The sequence below is a fragment of the Oncorhynchus mykiss genome, chromosome 26, assembly GCF_057628025.1.
Source record: "Oncorhynchus mykiss isolate SJ-2025 chromosome 26, ASM5762802v1, whole genome shotgun sequence".
Classification (NCBI taxonomy): domain Eukaryota; kingdom Metazoa; phylum Chordata; class Actinopteri; order Salmoniformes; family Salmonidae; genus Oncorhynchus; species Oncorhynchus mykiss.
In genome coordinates, this window is record NC_143047.1 from 29670306 (window position 1) to 29687006 (window position 16701).

The 16701-nt window shown below is 43.8% G+C and overlaps 1 protein-coding gene across 2 annotated transcripts in view; it reads left to right on the forward strand.

Moving 5' to 3' along the window:
- Positions 1 to 15464, forward strand: part of LOC110526625 (talin-2) — a 125424-nt gene extending 109960 nt beyond the window's left edge. For both annotated transcript variants that reach the window (XM_090222649.1, XM_036964205.2), the window contains 11 exons: positions 4378 to 4561; positions 4816 to 4941; positions 5892 to 6008; positions 8185 to 8370; positions 8630 to 8737; positions 8833 to 8938; positions 9434 to 9558; positions 10760 to 10948; positions 11106 to 11288; positions 11497 to 11622; positions 12413 to 15464. In XM_090222649.1, the coding sequence (XP_090078775.1) occupies positions 4378 to 4561; positions 4816 to 4941; positions 5892 to 6008; positions 8185 to 8370; positions 8630 to 8737; positions 8833 to 8938; positions 9434 to 9558; positions 10760 to 10948; positions 11106 to 11288; positions 11497 to 11622; positions 12413 to 12541 (1579 nt within the window). In that variant the 3' untranslated portion in view covers positions 12542 to 15464. The remainder of the gene's footprint in view (positions 1 to 4377; positions 4562 to 4815; positions 4942 to 5891; positions 6009 to 8184; positions 8371 to 8629; positions 8738 to 8832; positions 8939 to 9433; positions 9559 to 10759; positions 10949 to 11105; positions 11289 to 11496; positions 11623 to 12412) is intronic.
- Positions 15465 to 16701: the final 1237 nt, after the last annotated feature.

Genomic DNA, 16701 nt, shown 5'->3' on the forward strand with positions numbered 1-16701 from the left:
CTCAATCGCACTCCACACTGCCCTTTCCCACCTGGACAAAAGGAACACCTATGTGAGAATGCTGTTCATTGACTACAGCTCAGCGTTCAACACCATAGTGCCCACAAAGCTCATCACTAACCTAAGGACCCTGGGACTAAACACCTCACTCTGCAACTGGATCCTGGACTTTCTGACGATGACCCTCAGGGGTGAGTCCTCCTGTACTCCCTGTTCACCCACGACTGCATGGCCAAGCATGACTCCAACACCATCATTACGTTTGCTGATGACACAACAGTGGTAGGCCTGATCACCGACAACAATGAGTCAACATATATGGAGGAGTTTAGAGACCGGGCAGTGTGATGTCAGGACAACAACCTCTCAATGTGAGCAAGACAAAGGAGCTGACCGTGGACTATAGGAAAAGGAGGGCCGAACAGGCCTGCATTAACATCGACGGGGCTGTAGTGGAGCGGGTCGAGAGTTTCATTTTCCTTGGTGTCCACATCACCAACAAACTATCATGGTCCAAACACACCAAGACAGTTGTGAAGAGGGCAAGACAAAGCCTTTCCCCCTCAGGACACTGAAAAGATTTGTCATGTGTCCCCAGATCCTCAAATGTCTACAGTTGCATCCTCACCGGTTGCATCACTGTATGGCAACTGCTCGGCATCTGACCGGATAAATCTCTATGGCCAAGCTTCCTGACATCGGAAACTATATACAGTGAGGCAAAAAGTATTTAGTCAGCCACCAATTGTCGAAGTTCTCCCACTTAAAAAGATGAGAGAGGCCTGTAATTTTCATCACACGTCAACTATGACAGACAAAATGAGAGAAAAAAAAATCCAGAAAATCACATTCTAGGATTTTTAATGAATTTATTTGCAAATGATGGTGGAAAATAAGTATTTGGTCAATAACAAAAGTTTATCTCAATACTTTGTTATATACCCTTTGTTGGCAATGACAGAGGTCAAACGTTTTCTGTAAGTCTTCCCAGGTTTTTCACACACTGTTGCTGGTACTTTGGCCCATTCCTCCATGCAGATCTCCTCTAAAGCAGTGATGTTTTGGGGCTGTTGCTGGGCAACACGGACTTTCAACTCCCTCCAAAGATTTTCTATGGGGTTGAGATCTGGAGACTGGCTAGGCCACTCCAGGACCTTGAAATGCTTCTTACGAAGCCACTCCTTCGTTGCCCGGGCGGTGTGTTTGGGATCATTGTCATGCTGAAAGACGCAGCCACGTTTCACTCAAAATCTCACGATACATGGCCCAATTCATTCTTTCCTTTACACGGATCAGTTGTCCTGGTCCCTTTGCAGAAAAACAGCCCCAAAGCATGATGTTTCCACCCCCATGCTTCACAGTAGGTATGGTGTTCTTTGGATACAACTCGGCATTCTTCATCCTTCAAACACGACGAGTTGAGTTTTTACCAAAAAGTTATATTTTGGTTTCATCTGACCATATGACATTCTCTCAATCTTCTTCTGGATCATCCAAATGCTCTCTAGCAAACTTCAGACGGGCCTGGACATGTACTGGCTTAAGCAGGGAGACCCGTCTGGCACTGCAGGATTTGAGTTACTGATGGTAGGCTTTGTTACTTTGGTCCCAGCTCTCTGCAGGTCATTCACTAGGTCCCCTCGTGTGGTTATGGGATTTTTGCTCACCGTTCTTGTGATCATTTTGACCCCACAGGGTGAGATCTTGCGTGGAGCCCCAGATCGAGGGAGATTATCAGTGGTCTTGTATGTCTTTTCCATTTCCTAATAATTGCTCCCACAGTTGATTTCTTCAAACCAAGCTGCTTACCTATTGCACATTCAATCTTCCCAGCCTGATGCAGGTCTACAATTTTGTTTCTGGTGTCCTTTGACAGCTCTTTGGTCTTGGCCATAGTGGAGTTTGGAGTGTGACTGTTTGAGGTTGTGGACAGGTGTCTTTTTATACTGATAACAAGTTCAAACAGGTGCCATTAATAAAAGTAACGAGTGGAGGACAGAGGAGCCTCTTAAAGAAGAGCAAGACAGGTATGTGAGAGCCAGAAATATTGCTTGTTTGTAGGTGACCAAATACTTATTTTCCACCATAATTTGCAAATAAATTCATTAAAAATCCTACAATGTGATTTTCTGGATTTTTTTTCTCATTTTGTCTGTCATAGTTGAAGTGTACCTATGATGAAATTTACAGGCCTCTCTCATCTTTTTAAGTGGGAGAACTTGCACAATTGGTGGCTGACTAAATACTTTTTTTTGCCCCACTGTACTTGGCGGTGTCAGAAGAAGGCCCAAAGAATTTTCAGACTCCAGGCAACCAAGTCATGAACTGTTCTCTCTGCTTCCGCACTGCAAGCGGTACCGGTTCGCCAAGTCTTGGACCAAAAGGCTCTTTAACAGCTACCCCCAAGCCATGACTGCTGAACAACTAAACTAATCGAATGGCCACCCAGACTATTTACATTGAGTACGGGTTAGGTTTAGGATTAGGGGTTAGGGAAAATAAGAGTTTGAATGAGACTGAATTGTGTCCCCCCACAAGGTTGTGTGTGTGTGTGACAGAGACAGCTGGAATCAGGTCTTAGGCCAGGGGTGTCAAACTCATTCCACGGAGACTGAGTGGCTGAGGGTTTTTGTTTTTTCCTTTCAATTAAGACCTAGACAACCAGGTGAGGGGAGTTCCTTACTCATCAGTTACCTTAATTAATCAATCAAGTACAAAGGTGGAGGGAAAACCTGCAGACACTTGGCCCTTTGTGGAATGAGTTTGACACGTGCCTTAGGCCAACCTCCACCCCTGCACACAGTAACAGGAAGACATATAGCCTAGTGATCAGGCAGGAGGAAGTGTCTGGACTGGAATCACACTACAAATCATTCAGACTGGGAGGAGAGGAAGTCGCTCAGTACTTCAGACCAAACACTTCTATTAAACACTTCAGAGGCAGGGGTCAGTACCTTACCTGACCCCTCAAACACAAAAATTCTAGTTTTGAATACATTTTATTTGTTTAGTGCTTTGTTACATCTATGAAACAGAAAGCATATGCTTAGGAGCATGACAACAACTTATTTTTAGAAAGACAAAAGAAAATACCCCAACCACCAAGAAGTAGGGTCAAAAGACGCGCGGTCAAATGATGACAACATCAGTAGCCTGAACATCATTAGAAGTAGGGTCAAAAGACGCGCGGTCAAATGATGACAACATCAGTAGCCTGAACATCATTAGAAGTAGGGTCAAAAGACGCGCGGTCAAATGATGACAACATCAGTAGCCTGAACATCATTATAGGCCTTGATAGTGGTCTTGATAAATAGTGTAACTTGGCACAACAGCAATAATGACATTACAATGAATATATGTTAATATGACAGTAGTCAAAAATAAACAATTATTTTCAGCTCGTACTTCATCAGTTGGGTTTAATTTAGCTAGTATCCCTTGTCCTAACAGTTGACACGATGTTCTTATCTTTCACTTGCTTGACACACTTGGACATACCTTTGTTTGGTTGAAGTGCGTAATAGTATCCGGTTTTCTCTTGCTTGTGTCCCGTTGTCTTCAGCACTGTTGTTGAGTACCACAGCTGTGCAGGTTTCTTATTCTGCTCAGAGGCAGGGCACTCCCATATCTGTTTGTTCATGGTGCCTGCCATACTTGTTTTCTTTGCAAGCAACTTGTTCGCCAATGACAGTTTAGTGAAGTAATTGTCCATGGTGACAGTTCTCCCCTTGCTAACGTAAGGTTCCACAAGCCTCATCACCACATTCTCTGAAACTTGTGCCTGCTGCGAGATGTGGATATTTTCCCAGAGATTGAAAGCCGTTCAACAATTACGCTCTCACTATGTAGCGTCCTCCAAGTTGTCCAGAGTAGTCTCATAAGACTGGTTGGATTTGTTTTGCTGATATAGGGAACCTACCATTTTGAGATGATGAGGATTAGAATGGATCAATACAATAGAATGGCCCTCCCTGTTCTTCATTCACAATTGGTGATTACATTAGTAAACTTCTTTCGCTTCCCCTCGCTCATCAACTCACCCCTTTTCCACATCATACTTTACTTAATTTATTTCATCTGTTGTCTGTGTGAAATTAGTTTAGGTGTAGTTTAGGTTCAGTTTCAACTTGGGACTCCACTTTCAAGATAATGAACTGTCAAAATGGGGTTCTAGTGTTAAGAGCTATCATTTTGAATGGGTTAAAAGAGTTTTGGCATATCTTTGTTTTGGTGGAGGGTCGTCTCATAGCAGGATGGTATTAATAAGACCAATAAAATAAAAAACGTAATGTTTTATTTATTTTATTTACCACCTCTTTCGGTCTCTCTTCGTCTGTCCGTCTCTCTCCTCCCTCTCCCCGCACCCCCTCCCAGGGAGAACATATTGAAGACAGCGAAGGCTTTGGTGGAGGACACTAAGATGTTGGTGTCTGGAGCAGCGTCCGGTCAGGACAAACTAGCCCAAGCTGCCCAGTCCTCAGCTAAGACCATCACACAGCTCACTGACGTGGTCAAACTGGGCGCCGCCAGCGTCGGCTCTGACGACCCAGAGACACAGGTGACCTATTATTCATTTTAGGTGACATCTTCAGTTCCCAGAACAGTCCTTAGTGGACAAAATTACTGTACCTTTTTAGACTGTTTTTAATTAATAAAACATAGGCCTACTGCAACTTTCCTTTCAAAGAGACTGCTATTAAAAGTAGGAAGTACTGTAGCTATTTAGGGGGACCTATTGATGTACCCAACCTGGGATGGACTCTACCCCAGGTTGTGTCCTTAATAAGCTGATGATATGTGTGTTCTGTATAGGTGGTTCTGATCAACGCAGTGAAAGACGTGGCCAAGGCCCTGGCTGAGCTCATAGGAGCCACTAAGTGTGCTGCGGGCAAGGCTGCAGACGACCCATCCATGTACCAGCTGAAGAGTGCTGCCAAGGTAGGAGACCCAGTAGGACCCATATTGGACTCTAAGGCCACTGTCTCTAACAGGCATTGTTGCATCATCATCCCTCCTGGCTGTAGCTTATTATACAGTTACTATACATCTTCTTGACAGAGTGCTTTTTAGTCCAGCACTAGGCTTAATCTGTGTCCGGGCAACCGACCAATTCTGTTTGAACTATGTCTAATGCTCTGAAATAAAATATTGTCAGATTAAATATTGTAATGTACGCCCAGTTGTCCCCCAGAGACATGGCAGAAGTGAACGGGATGCCTCCTCAGTCTGATATGTGCATAAAGGGTGTTCTGGTGAGCACTTCCAGTACACCAGATGAAGGCATGCTGTCGTTGTGTGTCATATCAGCAGATTTCATCCACCTCCTTTAGGCCTAGCCATTAATCAACATCCCATCTACCTCGCCATGCTCGAACCTCATCCAGCGCTAGTCAATGACCCAGCCAAGTGGAAAGGAAGCCAGTGGAAATGTAGTTTAACAGACTGATGGGCTGTGTCCCAAATGGTATCCTATTCCCTATATACTGCTCTACTTGGGGCCCTGGTTATAAGTAGTGCACTATATAGGGAATAGGATGCCATTTGGGATGCAGTCATAGTAATCCAGGGCACTCCTTTTAACCTGCTTTTGGACCTTCTCCATGCCCTAAGGCAGACAGACGGTAGATAACAGGTCAAGTTTGGCTTATATTAACTTCAGCTCAAGCTGCAGGGTGGTTCATGTTGATGGCTGTTGTGCTGCCTGTCTTTCAGTTCCATATGGTGTTTATGTACATAATACCAACAGCACACGCAAACTGTGAACAGAAAAAAAGGTTAATCTCTCCGCCCACCAAAGGCAAGATGTCTCTGATGCCCCCAGTTCTGTCTCTTCCACTGACATCCATGGACCTGTCTCCCCCATTGTCCCCCCTCTGGTAACCCACCAGGTGATGGTGACCAACGTGACGTCCCTGCTGAAGACGGTGAAGGCTGTGGAGGACGAGGCCACGCGGGGGACCAGAGCCCTGGAGGCCACCATTGAATGTATTAAACAGGAACTCACAGTAAGCAGTCATCTATAAAGTTATTTATTTCATCAATGACTTGATTAGGATAGATGACAATGGACATGCTCTCTCACTTCCGCTTTGTGGCCTAAACGTGTCCTCAAGCTAAGCTGTAAATGCTGTCTTAATTACGTACTACAGTGCCTCGCGAAAGTATTCGGCCCCCTTGAACTTTGCGACCTTTTGCCACATTTCAGGCTTCAAACATAAAGATATAAAACTGTCATTTTTTGTGAAGAATCAACAACAAGTGGGACACAGTCATGAAGTGGAACGACATTTATTGGATATTTCAAACTTTTTTAACAAATCAAAAACTGAAAAATTGGGCGTGCAAAATTATTCAGCCCCCTTAAGTTAATACTTTGTAGCGCCACCTTTTGCTGCGATTACAGCTGTAAGTCGCTTGGGGTATGTCTCTATCAGTTTTGCACATCGAGAGACTGAATTTTTTTCCCATTCCTCCTTGCAAAACAGCTCGAGCTCAGTGAGGTTGGATGGAGAGCATTTGTGAACAGCAGTTTTCAGTTCTTTCCACAGATTCTCGATTGGATTCAGGTCTGGACTTTTACTTGGCCATTCTAACACCTGGATATGTTTATTTTTGAACCATTCCATTGTAGATTTTGCTTTATGTTTTGGATCATTGTCTTGTTGGAAGACAAATCTCCGTCCCAGTCTCAGGTCTTTTGCAGACTCCATCAGGTTTTCTTCCAGAATGGTCCTGTATTTGGCTCCATCCATCTTCCCATCAATTTTAACCATCTTCCCTGTCCATGCTGAAGAAAAGCAGGTCCAAACCATGATGCTGCCACCACCATGTTTGACAGTGGGGATGGTGTGTTCAGCTGTGTTGCTTTTACGCCAAACATAACGTTTTGCATTGTTGCCAAAAAGTTCAATTTTGGTTTCATCTGACCAGAGCACCTTCTTCCACATGTTTGGTGTGTCTCCCAGGTGGCTTGTGGCAAACTTTAAACGACACTTTTTATGGATATCTTTAAGAAATGGCTTTCTTCTTGCCACTCTTCCATAAAGGCCAGATTTGTGCAATATACGACTGATTGTTGTCCTATGGACAGAGTCTCCCACCTCAGCAGTTCATCCAGAGTGGTCATGGGCCTCTTGGCTGCATCTCTGATCAGTCTTCTCCTTGTATGAGCTGAAAGTTTAGAGGGATGGCCAGGTCTTGGTAGATTTGCAGTGGTCTGATACTCCTTCCATTTCAATATTATCGCTTGCACAGTGCTCCTTGGGATGTTTAAAGCTTGGGAAATATTTTTGTATCCAAATCCGGCTTTAAACTTCTTCACAACAGTATCTCGGACCTGCCTGGTGTGTTCCTTGTTCTTCATGATGCTCTCTGCGCTTTTGACGGACCTCAGAGACTATCACAGTGCAGGTTCATTTATACGGAGACATGATTACACACAGGTGGATTGTATTTATCATCATTAGTCATTTAGGTCAACATTGGATCATTCAGAGATCCTCACTGAACTTCTGGAGAGAGTTTGCTGCACTGAAAGTAAAGGGGCTGAATAATTTTGCACGCCCAATTTTTCAGTTTTTGATTTGTTAAAAAAGTTTGAAATATCCAATAAATGTCGTTACACTTCATGATTGTGTCCCACTTGTTGTTGATTCTTCACAAAAAAATACAGTTTTATATCTTTATGTTTGAAGCCTGAAATGTGGCAAAAGGTCGCAAAGTTCAAGGGGGCCGAATACTTTCGCAAGGCACTGTATAAAAGCATTGACATATTGAATCATCAACCATAACGGTTTATATACTCGTCACTAGATGAACTCTGAACTCTAGAACGGCCCAGGCCCTGTGTTTTCCCTGCTATCCTTATCTTTAGTAACTGACAGAGGACCACAGATCTCCATTAGTTTGTGGTTCCAGCTCTAAGCTTTATCAGTACCCCCTCAGGACAGCCTCCTAGTGCAGCTACTACAACTAGAGCCTTGATCAAACACGGCTATTACCATGGCATCAATAAGATAAACCAGAGTTAAAACTCAACAACCAGTGTTGCCACATTGGGACACATTAGTATGCCTGTTGTGTGTTTGGTCATTATAGGACACAGCCCATTATATGGAGAGCTGTTTGATATATTAAATCAGTGAGATTTTTAAGAACATATTGAGTGTTGTATTTCTTCAGGTGTTCCAGTCTAAAGACGTCCCGGAGAAGTCGACCACGCCTGAAGAGTTCATCCGCATGACCAAGGGCATCACCACGGCAACAGCCAAAGCAGTGGCGGCTGGGAACTCTGCACGACAGGAGGATGTGATCTCCACAGCTAACCTTAGTCGCAAGGCCATCTTCGACATGCTGACCACATGCAAGGTTCTGATCAATACTCCTTACTAGGGAAGATGCCCCCTACCTCCTGTCCCCTACCCTCCTATCCTGTATACTTAAACCCTGACCAGCACGGCCATTTTCAACATGCTGACTATATGCAAGGTTGTGATCATCCCTAGGCCCTAAACCGTGTGGATGTTAGAGGAAGAATAGATATTGATATTACTCCTCATCTCATCAATATTGACCACCTGGAAAGTGGAACATCTGACTCCTAACACTGTGTGTCTGTGTCCCTCAGCAAGCAGCTTACCACCAGGAGGTGAACAAGGACGTACGGAGCAGAGCACTGCTCTACGGGACAGAGTGCACCACAGGTTACATTGACCTACTGGAGCATGTGCTGCTGGTAGGTTGGGTGGGTGTGTCTGTGATTTGAGAAAAGAGTAATAGTGATGATGGGGATGTTTTCCTGAACCACCTCTACTCTGTGTGTATCTCCAGGTCCTCCAGGGACCTACAGCAGAGCAGAAACATCAGCTGGTGTTCTACTCTAAACGTGTTGCTGGGGCTGTTACTGAACTCATCCAGACTGCTGAGGCCATGAAAGGTGAGAGGAGACACTTCACGGAACTACTGTACGCCTGCTTCATAATATAGGACAGTAATGATCATTTAGCAGATATACTGTATGTATCCAGAGTGTTCTATTAACAGTCTGTTCCTGCCTTCTTTGCCACAGATGGAGGTAAGTTAAGAATGTAACCAGTTGTGATTCAGGGCCGACCGTTGAATTGTCCCTCTTTACAGGTCCGTTAGTCTAACAATATCCCCATTCATCCATCATGCTCTTCATTTTAGATTCCTTCTCACCATAAAGACATTGTGAAATGCTCATCACCATGTCCATTGCAGTGTGGATGCTCTTCATTTGCGTATTTAATGTCACTGATAAGATGATTGCGATTCAATCTTAAACACACTTAATTTGCTGTGCACGCCGTGTCATGTGGCATTTGTTCTGTCTCTGTGGTCTTCATATTGTGAGGCATGCTCTGTTCATACACTGCTGTGTGTGTGGTAACTCACTGTGTGTGTGTTTCAGGCACAGAGTGGGTGGACCCAGAGGACCCCACAGTGATAGCAGAGACGGAGCTGTTGGGGGCGGCAGCGTCCATCGAAGCAGCGGCTAAGAAACTGGAGCAGCTGAAACCCAGAGCCAAGCCCAAGGTAGGAGACTACACCACCCACAACGCACCTCACACGCCACATGGGTATTTTTAACCCCCAATTTCTACACTAATAACATAAATGGGATGCATAAGTTGGAGCAAGAATGACAATCCTGTCAGTAATGTTGTCTTGGTGCTTGTCTCTTTGTTGGTGTGTTTGTCATTATGTGGCTGTCTGTTTAGAGACCGTGTCTCATCAGTTTTGACACGAAGGTTCTGTGGTGTTCAGTCGCCGTGAGTCAGTGTTAGATCCATAGGGTGATGCTCTATTCACTATTTGAATGTCTAATACTTGTATTGTCTCTCCTCACATACAGTGAAAGTAGTGGCAACCTCTCTGTCTCTGGATTTATTCATGTTTGTACGCCTGTATGTACACCCGTCTGTATGTACTTTGGTACGTCTACCAGTCTGTCAGTCTGTCTGTAGCTGATATCATGTACATCGTTCAGGAGGAACCTCCTACTCTATTCTGACCTTCTGCTCACCGCTCCCTCCTCTCTCCCTCCTTCACTCTTTTCCTCTTTCAGTCCCTTTCTCCCTCCCCTTCCTGCTGTCTATGTTTCTAACCCTTCTGTTCCTCCATTCCTCCTCTCTCCCTCCTTCACTCTTTTCCTCTTTCAATCCCTTTCTCCCTCCCCTTCCTGCTGTCTATGTTTCTAACCCTTCTGTTCCTCCCTTCCTTCTCTCTCCCTCTCTTTCTTTCTCCCTCTCTCTTTTCCCCCTCCTGTCCTGTAGTTCTAGCTGTAGCCCATCCGTCCCTATATACTGTAGAAGTACTACTCTGATCAGAGTATAAACCCTCGAAGCCTTCTCTGCAGGCCTCTGTCTGATATGTTTGATATATTAGGTTGTTATTTAATCCAACTATATATCAAACATATTTCTACAGTGTCCCGCCCTGTCTACAGACTGTGTGTGTGAGGGACTGGTCTAATCTTGGAATGCCTTGGCATAGAATAGTTGTAAGTGTTTTGTGTTCTTATTTCGTTTAGTTTGCCCCAAATAACAGATGAGAAGTTTCTGTAGTGCAGACAGTACGATTTTGTAAACAAATCTGTCAGTGAACTATTTTGAAATTGAAAGACTCTAAAACTCCAACATCAAAACCATTACGTTTGCCATGTAATATGATTGCTGCCTATCTTTCTCCTGTCCTGTGAGACGTCTGAGTTGTGACTGTCTCGTCTCCCCTTCAGCAAGCAGATGAAACACTGGACTTTGAGGAGCAGATCCTGGAAGCAGCTAAGTCCATCGCTGCAGCCACCAGTGCCCTGGTCAAGTCTGCCTCAGCTGCCCAGAGAGAGCTGGTGGCTCAGGGCAAGGTGGGCTCTATTCCAGCTAACGCAGTGGATGATGGTCAGTGGTCCCAGGGTCTCATCTCAGCGGTACGTACACACACCTACACACACAATCTAAATAAAGCCTCCAAATAATGTTTATCAATCCTTTTTTTGGAAGAGCTGGAATGAACACATCATTAATTCTAAGGGATTGGATCTTTGAAATGTATATGAACCGTTCTCTCTGTGTTCTCGCCTACAGGCCCGGATGGTAGCAGCAGCCACCAGTAACCTGTGTGAGGCAGCTAATGCCTCGGTCCAGGGCCAAGCCAGCGAGGAGAAGCTGATCTCGTCAGCCAAGCAGGTGGCAGCCTCCACAGCCCAGCTCCTAGTGGCCTGTAAGGTTAAAGCTGACCAGGACTCTGAGGCCATGAGGAGACTGCAGGTACGAGGATGATGAATAACAAATTGCCCCCTGCCTCCTAGGCACTCCTGTAGATCCTACACGTCTATCTAATTGTTTCAGATCTGGAGGGGTGCCGGGGGAGACCGGGGGCTCAGTGTAACCCCACAAACACACATCTTGTGATTAGCATTGTGTAATAGTTGTAACATGTTATGTGGTATGATATTGATGGACTGTCCTCCCAAAGGCTGCTGGTAACGCAGTAAAGAGGGCGTCGGACAACCTGGTCCGAGCGGCCCAGAAAGCTGCGTTCCACAAGGCAGACGATGACAACGTGGTGGTCAAGACCAAGTTTGTGGGAGGAATCGCTCAGGTGAGACTTCAGCGCTCTGGCAGACTCCACAGTGACATGTAGACTGTTCAAACCTGATTTACTCTTGTCAAGCCTTTCAGTTCTATAAGTGGAACAACTCCAAGCATTTATCAGGAGCTGACAGCACTGTACAGTATGTTGTACAGGCTGGTTTGAATCAGGTGTTGTGTAGTAACTGGTGCCTGTTCTATCCTTGTGTTAATTAGCTAGGTGTTGTGTAGTAACTGGCACATGTTCTATCCTAGTGTTAATTAGCTAGGTGTTGTGTAGTAACTGGCGCCTGTTCTATCCTAGTGTTAATTAGCTAGGTGTTGTGTAGTAACTGGCGCCTGTTCTATCCTAGTGTTAATTAGCTAGGTGTTGTGTAGTAACTGGCGCCTGTTCTAGCCTAGTGTTAATTAGCTAGGTGTTGTGTAGTAACTGGCGCCTGTTCTATCCTAGTGTTAATTCACTAGGTGTTGTGTAGTAACTGGCGCCTGTTCTAGCCTAGTGTTAATTAGCTAGGTGTTGTGTAGTAACTGGCGCCTGTTCTAGCCTAGTGTTAATTAGCTAGGTGTTGTGTAGTAACTGGCGCCTGTTCTATCCTAGTGTTAATTAGCTAGGTGTTGTGTAGTAACTGGCGCCTGTTCTATCCTAGTGTTAATTAGCTAGGTGTTGTGTAGTAACTGGTGCCTGTTCTAGCCTAGTGTTAATTAGCTAGGTGTTGTGTAGTAACTGGCGCCTGTTCCATCCTAGTGTTAATTAGCTAGGTGTTGTGTAGTAACTGGCGCCTGTTGTATCCTGTGTCCAGATCATAGCAGCCCAGGAGGAGATGCTGAGGAAGGAGAGAGAGCTGGAGGAGGCCAGGAAGAAGCTGGCTCAGATCAGACAGCAACAGTACAAGTTCTTACCCAGTGAACTACGGGAGGACGAGAACTGAGCTATACCCTGCTGCATTGCTATGCTGCCGCTGTGTTTGTGTGTGTGTGTGTATTGAGTGCATTTGTACCTGTGCGTCTATATGTAATATGTTACCACACACACAAGCGGTGGCCCAAATTGACTTTCCTAGTGTGCAACAAGGTTAAGTTGGTCTTTTAATATGCCCACTCAAACAGTGGGGTCAAGCCCAGAATGGGACATGGATCGCCACTGTCTACTACACCTGTAGGGGTCTTTAACTACCAGGAGTTGTCTACTACCACTATGACTTGGCTTGTGACGGTCTATTACCCTGCATTACCTGCCAGTTAACCTACACCGGAAAAAAGTATTCTCTAGAAGCAATGGATTTGTAACAGGTGAACAAGCTGAAAAATGTGCATCATAACAGTTTGAATGTTTTTCTCTATGGAGCTATACATTTGATGTGATTAGATACCAGTGTTGACATTGAATCTCCAAACTAAGGGGATATCTCTAGATGTTAGCATGGTCTTAACCTTTTGGCCGGACTTTCTTTCATAAAGGAAGAAGAGTGTGATATGTTAGGTGCATACAGTACATTAGGCATTTACACACACATTGCTATTCATTTCCTTTTTTATGAGACAAGTGAGAAATTATAGCATTTCATAGATATTACTAGTGTTTGAAATTCCACACTTGGGTGATTTGACACTTATGTCACCTTGTGGTCTATAAATATATCTCCTTGTCAGACAGCAAGTAATTCAGACAGTTGAGGTATTTGGAGCATATTGAAGGATAGCTTATGAATCTTATTTCATGGAACCATTTTTGTTGCATTGACCGTTCGTCTTGCGTAGACACTTTTTAATAATCCTTGTTTAGATGGGCTCTTGACACTGAAGATTGAAATGTGCCTAGAGTTGATAAATGCTTAAATGTGCGTCAAATTGCTCGAGACCTCTTTACAACAACCTCTTATGATGCATTACAATCTAGTACTTTATTATTTCTGTGATTTGGAGGCGAAGTTACTACAGAATAACATTTTTTAGCAAGTTAAAATACTCTGACATTTACAGTAAGCTTAACTAGTCTCATCCCTTCCACTACTACAGATCTCCTAGCCCTGCATAACCTGGACCGTGGACAGTCAGTTAACTGGCTTCCTTCTACTATTCTCATTAGTTTACAGTTGATATTGAGCCATACAGCTAGAACTGATGTTCATGAAGCAATACTATGAAGGTGCTGTAGGGGGCAGTGTTGGTGTCCTCACAGCCTCCTGACATGCAATGTAATGAAGTAACCTCTTGCTTGATCTTTTCAAACCTCAAACACTGCACCTCTGAAAACCGTTCAGATACTGTAAGAAAAAATACTAATGTAGGAAACAATTGCTGGTCTTGAAAATGTATTACGATATAAGTAGGAGTTTTAAAAAAACATCCAGGCAATCTGAAAAGATTATCATTGATAAAGCGCGATTTCTCTGCAACTCATAATGCAAGCTGAAATGGATGGCTCTGATATTGTAACACCCCAGACCTCTTGAATGAATGTGAAGCAGTAAATCTTTGTTGACTATACACAATGTACTGTGCTTCTGATGGTTACCCCTGCTGTCTTACACGGGGCTGAGTCCCCCATCCCTCCATAGGGGCCTGTTGGACCACTACAGTGGATCATGTCCTGTTGTTCTTCACCTGTTGAATCCGTCTCACTCTTACTCTAATGGTGCTTTGTGTAACTGTAGTGAGAAGTGCTACTATTGCAGTATATTTACCTTCTGTTTGCCAGGCTTGTGTTCATTATGCACCGAAAGGAGGAAATCGGAGGAGGGATTACCTAGAATTGTCCAATAGAACAACAAAAAAATCCTAATGAACACAACCCAGGTTTGGTTCTAGCGTTTGGTTTTACTAGTTTTATGGACAGTCAGTGAGTATCGGTTAGCAAACAAATCATTATTGTGAGGTAAAGGTCTGCTCTTGCGTGTCAGTCATATGCATGGCTTCTGGGTTCTAATTATTTTCTAAACTACACGACGCACTGAATGGTATTGGTATTCTGAACTGCACATAAGGACAATAACCCCTAATAAACTGCAAACGGTCCATGTTAAACATGTTTTACTCCGTATTGATGTAGACTCTACAGTTCTGTCAGAGTTCACGCATCTGGTTGTTGTAGTATTATGTCATTAGTGCCTTAGTCTCTAGCTCATACAGCGTCTGGTCTGCTTGTGACAACTTATCTAGCTGGATAAAGGAGTGTGGTCAGTATCAATGAGTAGGGCCTTGAGTTGTTCCTGTCATAGCCTATTACCAAGACGTTTAGGTCCCATAGAGATGAAAAACACGGCCTCACAGGTACTACTGCGTTGTCCTATAAACTGTACCTCTGTCCCCATCTTTCTGCCTGATGCACCCATGGCCTTGAGGGCAGAGACGAATGTGTCACTGTGTAAAGAGTACCATCACTATATGTATATGATATATATGAAGACAACACATTTTTGTACTGCATTCCATGGGCATGTATCAAGATGCTTCTGAACTCTATCTATGACAGAATGGAGTCTGTCGTTCGGTTATTGTATGTTACAAGTAAATCATAGGATTCACACACTCCGGACAATAGGTCTGTACTCTGCTGTCTCACAAAAGTTTTATGGATTGAATTTATTTTTTCTTTCTCTTTTAAGCCACGAGGAATCGTTGTTTTAAGGATAAGTGTGATAAGGATATTAAGATGTATAGCTGTCACTGTTCATGTAGTGTGACACAACACCTGTGTGTTTGTCCCATAATGAATTCAATGATAATTAAAGTGCAGTTCTACAAGAAAGATAGATATGAAGTGACAATGACCTACAGTATGGAAACTATTTATCTGGCCACAAGAAAACATCTTCTTTTTGTATTCACTGAAAATAAAGGGTTTCAAAGTAATATGGCCTGCAGAATTGTGTTTTTACCTGTTTTGTTTTTGTTGTCTTGTTGAATACAGGAGTGTGATCATGAATGGACAGGCTAACATTGTGTCTGATTCCAGCAGCCTTCTCCTAGACTAATCTACATTCTCAGGTTCAGGCCAGCTGGAAATGAAGTCACAGATGACTGAGAAGTTGTTGTTTAAAGATGAGGTGAAAGCCTGTGACAGACTAATCTACATTCTCAGGTTCAGGCCAGCTGGAAATGAAGTCACAGATGACTGAGGAGTTGATGTTTAAAGATGAGGTGAAAGCCTGTGACAGACTAATCTACATTCTCAGGTTCAGGCCAGCGGGAAATGAAGTCACAGATGACAGAGAAGTTGTTGTTTAAAGATGAGGTGAAAGCCTGTGACAGACTAATCTACATTCGCAGGTTCAGGCCATTGTGCCGGCTGGAAATGAAGTCACAGATGACAGAGAAGTTGTTGTTTAAAGATGAGGTGAAAGCCTGTGACAGACTAATCTACATTCGCAGGTTCAGGCCATTGTGCCAGCTGGAAATGAAGTCACAGATGACTGAGAAGTTGTTGTTTAAAGATGAGGTGAAAGCCTGTGACAGACTAATCTACATTCTCAGGTTCAGGCCAGCTGGAAATGAAGTCACAGATGACTGAGAAGTTGTTGTTTAAAGATGAGGTGAAAGCCTGTGACAGACTAATCTACATTCTCAGGTTCAGGCCAGCTGGAAATGAAGTCACAGATGACTGAGAAGTTGTTGTTTAAAGATGAGGTGAACGCCTGTGACAGACTAATCTACATTCTCAGGTTCAGGCCAGCTGGAAATGAAGTCACCGATGACAGAGAAGTTGTTGTTTAAAGATGAGGTGAAAGCCTGTGACAGACTAATCTACATTCTCAGGTTCAGGCCATTGTGCCAGCTGGAAATGAAGTCACAGATGACAGAGAAGTTGTTGTTTAAAGATGAGGTGAAAGCCTGTGACAGACTAATGACTTGTATACTGTAGTAAAGCTTTAATAATCACAAATCCTAGCATCACATCCTGCACATAAAAACATGCACTACTAGTGCAATAACAGATCATGATCCTGTGGTTTGAAGAGACCTACTGCTCTAAAGGTGACTTTTTCAGGCAGGGTCCCTTTAAGCAGCTCCTCTGTCAGTGAAGGTAGATGGTATTTCTGAGTCAGCAGTGAGCCTTGTGCTATATTTAGCTGGGGTTGGTTAGAGCTGA